The 7,181-nt window shown below is 34.8% G+C and overlaps 1 protein-coding gene across 1 annotated transcript; it reads left to right on the forward strand.

Annotated features, from left to right (window-relative positions):
• The first annotated feature begins 2,893 nt into the window (after positions 1–2,893).
• On the forward strand, positions 2,894–6,890 carry LOC149267131 (uncharacterized). Its single transcript, XM_089398177.1, has 7 exons — positions 2,894–3,319; positions 3,404–3,457; positions 3,976–4,110; positions 4,389–4,494; positions 4,584–4,625; positions 4,751–4,807; positions 6,253–6,890. Exons 1-7 carry the CDS (start codon positions 3,189–3,191, stop codon positions 6,838–6,840), a joined length of 1,113 nt encoding a protein of 370 aa, XP_089254303.1. The 5' UTR covers positions 2,894–3,188; the 3' UTR covers positions 6,841–6,890.
• The last annotated feature ends 291 nt before the right edge of the window (positions 6,891–7,181 follow it).

Below are 7,181 nucleotides of genomic sequence, written 5' to 3' on the forward strand. Positions count from 1 at the left end.
TGATCTCCTTTGCTTTATATAGGAAAGCTCTTCCTTAAAACATGGATCAATACCACGAGCCGACACCATAATAACCCAATACCGTCGGCTAAATACCAAGAGTAAAACATAAGAAAACTCCACATGTGAATTTCTTTGCCTTGAAATGTGTGCACTGGGGGTACGCACCTCCTGAACGGGATAACTGCGGGTATGTACGCACTTTATGTAACACTGACCTGCGTGTACGCACCTTATGTAAGGTGTACCTGCGTACCCCTTATTTTCTTCAATATTTGATAGCTGATCATCAATCTCTGCTACTGACTTGAAGTACTGTGATCTATCACCTGAATGGGTTGCCATCAAGGACAACACTTTATCCATAATGCCAACAGCATTCTCACCCTACTCCACTTCATATTGTTGTTTTTATTGGTCCCTTTACCAAATGGGGCATAGATTTAATATAGTGTAAGCCAACCTTAGCCAATGGACATCACCAAATCATCATGGCAATGGAATACTTTACTAAGTGAGTTGATTTCATGCCCACCTTCTATAATGATGGCACCACTTTGGTACTATTCATGTTCAATCACATTATCATTAGGTTTGGAGTACCCTAAATGATCATGACTTATCACGGTTCTCATGTTTGCAACCATATGATGATAGAACTAATTTCCAAGTTAGGTTTTCGTCAAGAACATTCAACCCCCTATTATCCTTATGCTAACTAGCAAGTGGAGGTTGTGAATCGTGTCATGAAAACTCCACTCCAAAGGATGGTAGGGAACCATAGGTAAAATTGGCATCTAATGTTTTTTTAGCATTATGGACCTATTGAACCTCAATAAAAACTGCCACAAGCTTCACTCCATTCCAACTAGCTTATGGCATGTAGGTTGTACTACATGTTGAATGCAAGACTCCATCTTTGAAGGTAGTGATCGAACTACTACCTGACATTCCTACCGAGGAAGAACATATTCTTCATCTGGCCAAGCTTGATGAACAACATCGTTATGCTGCAATAGCCAGTGAAACTCATAAGAAACATGTCAAAGCCCAATATGATAAGTCTATTCAATCTTGTGTTTTTGTAGAAGGGAAATTAGTTTTTCTCTATGATCAAGATCATGACAAGTTAGGTGCAAGCAAACTAGCATGCCCCTCTAGCATGGACCCTATGTTATTAAATGTATTCTCAATAAAGGGGCATATGAGTTAGTGGATCATGATGGAAACCCTTTATCAGAGCCTCATAATGGGATCTATCTAAAGAAGTATTATGCATAAGTCTTAACATTGCATGGTGCATTGTACAACTATATATATGTTTGGGTGTGGTGTGGGTTTCTCCATTTTGTTTTTTGTGTATGTATTTGTTGATTTGGGTGTTTTCTTATGCATGGTGCTTGATTGGTCGATATCAAGTCCCTCCAAACTCTACCTAGACTTCACAGGTGGTGCCAGACATAGCAATTGAAATGATAAAATTGATTGATTGTGAAAATGTCTTTATAATCTTAATAAAATGAAGAACGTTCATTTACTAAATCCAACTTATAAAGAACAATAAATTTAAATGCATATAAAAATATAAATATAAATAATAAATAAAATATGATAATATGATAATATTAATTGGTTGTGAAAATATGTTTATAAGTGCTAAGGTTATCATCTTAATACATTATATCCCTTTGTTGTTAAATTAGACATTTATATATCATTTTATTTATTATTATTAATTAAATAATATTTATTTATATATTAAATAATATTTATTTAGATAATTCTAATAAAATAATGAATGTTTTTTTGATTAAATCAAACTTATAAAGAACAATAAGTTAAAATGCATATAATATAATAAATATAGATAATAAATGTCCGGGTAGCTCAAGTGGTGATGACCATGGAATGAAGTCTCACCGAACCGGTGTTAAGGTTATTATCCCTAATAAATTTTATCTTTTTGTTGTTAAAGTAGACACCTTATCTATCATTTTATTTAAATTATTATTAATTAAATAATATTTATTTATATGTTATATTAATTTTCATTTTTAAATAAAAAATACATATTTAGTTTTTTTTTTTTTCTAAATTATGTTTATATAACTTGTTTGTTAGTATTAAATAATATAATCAAATAAAATACATTGTTTTCTTTCGAGAAAACAAAACAAAAAATAAAATTAAAATTTATCTATAAATATTTGAAAATTGTAAACTCTCTCTGATAAATTGTTAATAAAGTGGTTAGTAATTTTAAGTTGTTTAAATTGTTAATAAAGTGGTTTTAAGTTGTTTAAATAACCTTTTGAATATACAAATTTCTTCAACTTGCTAAAAAAAACTCTCAAAACATTGAATTATACCATCTAAATAATAAAAAATTGCACTTTAAATCTAACAAACTGATAGAAAAATATGATCAGTTTTAACTTGTTTAAATAGCATTTTAAATATACAAATCCATTCTACTCGCGTAAAACACTCAAAACATTGAATTACACAAACTAATTCAATCTAAATAATGAAATGCTTTAAATCTAACAAACTGACGGAAAAATATGACCAAAAAATCAAGAACAAACAAGGTTTAACCTGCAACTTCGTTTTAGTTTAGTGAACAGCTTGCTATGGAGAGTATGTAACTTGAAATGGAATGGAATGAGAGAGTAGAATTAGTCATGGATGATGCATGGGATGGTTAGCGTGACTGTGCATGGACCATCGTCATCCATGCATGGCATTCTCCATTCTCTATACCGCTGCTCTGTGGACCCCTAACTGCACGGTATCTCCGCCAACATCTGACACGTTCTGCTGACTAACCCCACTGTGAATTAAACCACATTTTACGTTCAATTTGATGGTTACTTAACAGTTTATTCGGCAATCGTCCTCCGCGGCCTTAAATTATTGTGATAATAAGTGCAGAGGGGAAAGATGAAGAGTTCCAAGGCAGGGAAAGGAATGGCAGGAGGTGGGGAAGAAAATATGGGAATTTGTTTATTTATGGCATTTTAAGGATAGAGATAGATAGGTCTTTAGTGATGGGTTGAGGGTCGCAGGGAATTGTGTGGGGCAGTTGATGGGATCGATTCTCGCTGTCGAGATAAGATCAGCCATTGATGAATGAAAACCCATTATCTCATTAGAAGGGTGGGGTTGTTTTTCTGTTACTGTGTGAAATGGAGGAGACCCAGGGTTTGCCTGTAGCAACTCACCTATTACAGCATACGTTGAGAAGCCTGTGCATGGATTCACAGTGGGTTTATGCAGTCTTTTGGAGGATCATACCACGGAGTTATCCTCCTCCCAGGTTTGCCCATGACATTGTATTTTCACTAGGGCTTGTTCTGTACTAGTGTGAATTTGATCTCAGGTGTTCTTTATGTTTGGGCAGGTGGGATGCTGAGAATGGTGTTTATGACAGATCCAAGGGAAATAAAAGAAATTGGTATGTATTGCTTGATTGAAAAGGTTCCTGCAATACATGCTTTGGGAACTGGATAACTATATTCATAAAATGATGTTTGTAGTTAACTTGTTGGTATAGACTAGTATGCCTTGCTTTCAAAAGTTTTGGGAATTGGATAACCATATTTATAAAATAATGATGTTTGTAGTAAACTTGTTGGTATAGACTGGTATGCCTCACTTTCAAAAGTTTTAAGTTTGTAGTAAACTTGTTGGTATAGACGGGTATGCCTCACTTTCAAAAGTTTTAGAATTTTAGGCATTGGATAACAATATTCATAAAATGACATTTCTACTAAACTTGATGGTGTACACTGGTATGCCTCGCTTTCCTAAGTTTTAGGAATTGGATAACCATATTCACAAGTATAGTTGTTTTTTAAATGATGTTTGTAGTAAATTTGTTGGTGTACACTGGTATGCCTCACTTTCAAAAACCCAATGAAAAACTTGTAATTAATGACTATTAATAACTGTGTTTGAGAGTTTTTGATTCAGGATATTGACATGGGAAGATGGTTTCTGTGATTTCTCTGAATGTGCTAAAGCTGCAATGACATCCAACACAGGACCTGGATTGCAGCCAGAACTATTTTTCAAGATGTCTCATGAGGTTTATAATTTTGGTGAAGGGTGAGCTATATAGTTAGCTTGATTTGATCTATTTCAATTTGCAGAATTGTGGAAACAAATTTAATTTGTGTGTCTTAATGCTATTCGACTTGAATATATAATTAGAAAACCATTGTTGGAACTCGTGACTGCAATGTGGTAGCTGCTGACCTGTACATATAAAACTGCAATAGAAATCAGTCTGATTGAAGCTGGCCTGCTGTTGAGTTACAGCCATGGAACTTAAATGAATTTGTTTAGTGTTGTTTTGTATTGTAATGTGTTCTTTATGTTCTCAGACTCATGGGAAAAGTTTCAGCAGACAACAGCCATAAATGGATTTTCAGAGACCCCCTGGACCATGAAATCAACTTTCTGTCACCATGGCACAATTCTATCGACCCTGTAAGTCAGACCCATCATCATGATATGTGTGATTTTGTAATGTTTAGAAATTCAAACATTCAATTGATTTGATTTCCTGGTTTTTACAGCATCCACGTACGTGGGAAGCTCAGTTCAGGTCAGGTATTCAGGTGTGCGGAATTCAAATGTGATTATCAGCTCATAGATGTTATTATCATGGCACATCTTCATTTGAAATATTCAAAGTAATGATTACAGGCACGCATGGAATGGACTAATTATTCTGTGTGTGCAGACCATCGCGGTTATTGCTGTGCGTGAAGGACTGGTTCAACTCGGTGCAGTTCAAAAGGTATTAGCAAGGCCAGACTGGAATCATTTGGTGGTATGTAGGGTTAAGAAAATAAGCAACCTAATCTCAAATATATGCTACCTGTTTAAATTCTTGGTATTCCAAAAATTATTAGCAAATTTCAACGGGAGTGTAATTGGATTACAGATTCTAAAGTATTCCAAATTTTTATGGAGATGAAGTTACTTTAGTTCGCTCATATGAATCAAAATTTCAAAATATTCTTAAATATGCAACATTCAAATTTCAAATAGGGTATATTAGTGTTTTTACTAATTACATGTTTTACTTAAAATTAATATTTTATTATTTAAAATACATTTTTAATATATAATCAAATTTAACATTTATATCATTCCAATTTTATACCTTCAACTTATTCCTAACAAGAATTTCAATAAATTTAATTAATTTCAAAAAAATATCTTCTTCTTAAACCAAAACTTATAAACCTTTAAAGAATAAATATTTTGTGTTTGAGGTTTTCTTTTATACCAAAACTCTCAGGTATTAGTAAACTTTCAAAAGCTTGCAATTATTTTGAGTGGCCAATTAATATCATGTTCTCGGACCATCTTTATTTTAATTGCTTGCGGATTCAAAATAATGTTTCTGAATGGAGAAAAAATGTTTCTGAATGAAGAGAAGTTAAACAATTAACTCAATTAGTGACCATCATATTAAAAAATATTCCCATAATCGGCGATCCAACTAACTTCAAAATTCACTTGATATATTCTAAACCTAAACTAAATCAATGTCTTTTTTGTCCGGATGATATGTACAAAACGTCAACTAAAACCCTACATCTTGATGATGACTTTTACTATTTTCTATTCTCACACCAAACGCCATGTTACAGTTTAATGGTACAAGATGACATGGTCAGTCAGCCAAAACATGATTTTCATGGATACCTTTTAGCTGGAAACTGCAATTCAAACAATCCCATTCAATGAGAAATGTGATTGGAAGGTTTTTGGGTCTCTTTATCTACCAAGAATATCAATATTACAATTTGTTACAGTGGGGTTTTTTATGTTTTTCTTTAATAGTCAATACTTACACGACACCGTCCAGAAAGAATGGTGTCCCTGTAACTAGGAATTTAATGGGATGGTGATATATATATACATTCTAGCTTTTCAGCTTTTTCTGTGACTCAAGGGCCAATGAATCATCAAACCCTACGGCCGGTCCCAGGGTTTTTCAATCGATTCATCAATTGGGTGTGTACTTCATGATTGATTCCATTAAATACAGGGTGCAAAGGACAGAATCACAATCGTCACTGTTGGGTCCCACATGCACACACACAGAGGATTCCATTTCAGCCATTGGCTTCTCATGACAGATTGTACACAGTAAACCGTACATAAATAATAACATTATTCCCCACCGCTCACTCCCTCGTCGTGGTCGTCCTGGCCTCTCTGTGTGTGCAGGTTATTGAAGATCTAAATTTTGTCATACATCTACAGAGGAAGTTCAACTACTTGCTGGCCATTCCGGGGGTCTTTCTGCCTCACCCCTCTTCTTCATTGCAGTCAAAGGCCACAGAAGATCAGGCAGGCAGCCCATGGCAGCTGCAAGGAGAAAGCAGCACTAGGAGGCATCTGGAGAAGTGCTTTTCTTGGAATGGCACCACCATGATGGTGGATCAGAATCAGCAGCAGCAGCAAATGGCCTCAGTTGCAGGCCCTGTATTGATTGATACCTTGCCACACCAGCAGCTTCCAGTGACCCCTTCCATGTCTAGCCTGCAAGCTCTCCTCTCAAAGCTTCCCTCTGTCACTCCCTCCCAATATACCGACTTCAATAATTTGTCTTCTCCCAGCGTCCCCCGACACCCTTACTCCTCGGAATTAACCCACACCTCCATGTTTATGAATCCCCAAGAATTCCAATTACCCGCTCCTCCTGCTGCTTCACGACCCCATGACTTCATCGAAGAATTCCATAACGAGGAAACTGATGGTACTGCCGCCTGCACAGGAATGGATCAGTCTTATTTAAGCGAAGTTGTTGATTAAACCAGAAACATGTGTAATGTTTTTCATTTTTGGAAAGCTTCCCATTAGAACAGTTCATTGCGTTTATGATCTTATGGCGTTTTGGAGTATAAATTAATCTAAATATTTTAGAATGATATGTTTAAAATAGTAAACAATGAAATGATTGCAAAATCTGGACCCAAATACTTAATGAGTATCCATCCATTTATATTGATGTAAAGGTTTGCTTTCACTTCCAAAACCCTTATACTTAATGGCTATCCATCCATTTATACTAATGAAAAGGTTTGCTTTTAACATTTAAACCGGACTTCCAAAACCCTAAATTAATCTAAATATTTTAGAATGATATGTTTAAA

The sequence above is a fragment of the Pinus tabuliformis genome, chromosome 6, assembly GCF_031772625.1.
Source record: "Pinus tabuliformis cultivar Carrire ecotype Pingquan chromosome 6, CPIR1, whole genome shotgun sequence".
NCBI lineage: Eukaryota > Viridiplantae > Streptophyta > Pinopsida > Pinales > Pinaceae > Pinus > Pinus tabuliformis.

What these genes read in the sequence shown, in the direction of transcription:
- LOC149267131 (XM_089398177.1), top strand. Translation starts at nt 3,189, where the DNA reads ATGGAGGAGACCCAGGGTTTGCCTGTAGCAACTCACCTATTACAGCAT. An exon ending in GGCACAATTCTATCGACCCT is followed by an intron (nt 4,495 to 4,583) that starts GTAAGTCAGACC and finishes TGGTTTTTACAG; the next exon opens with CATCCACGTACGTGGGAAGC. An exon ending in AGTTCAGGTCAGGTATTCAG is followed by an intron (nt 4,626 to 4,750) that starts GTGTGCGGAATT and finishes CTGTGTGTGCAG; the next exon opens with ACCATCGCGGTTATTGCTGT.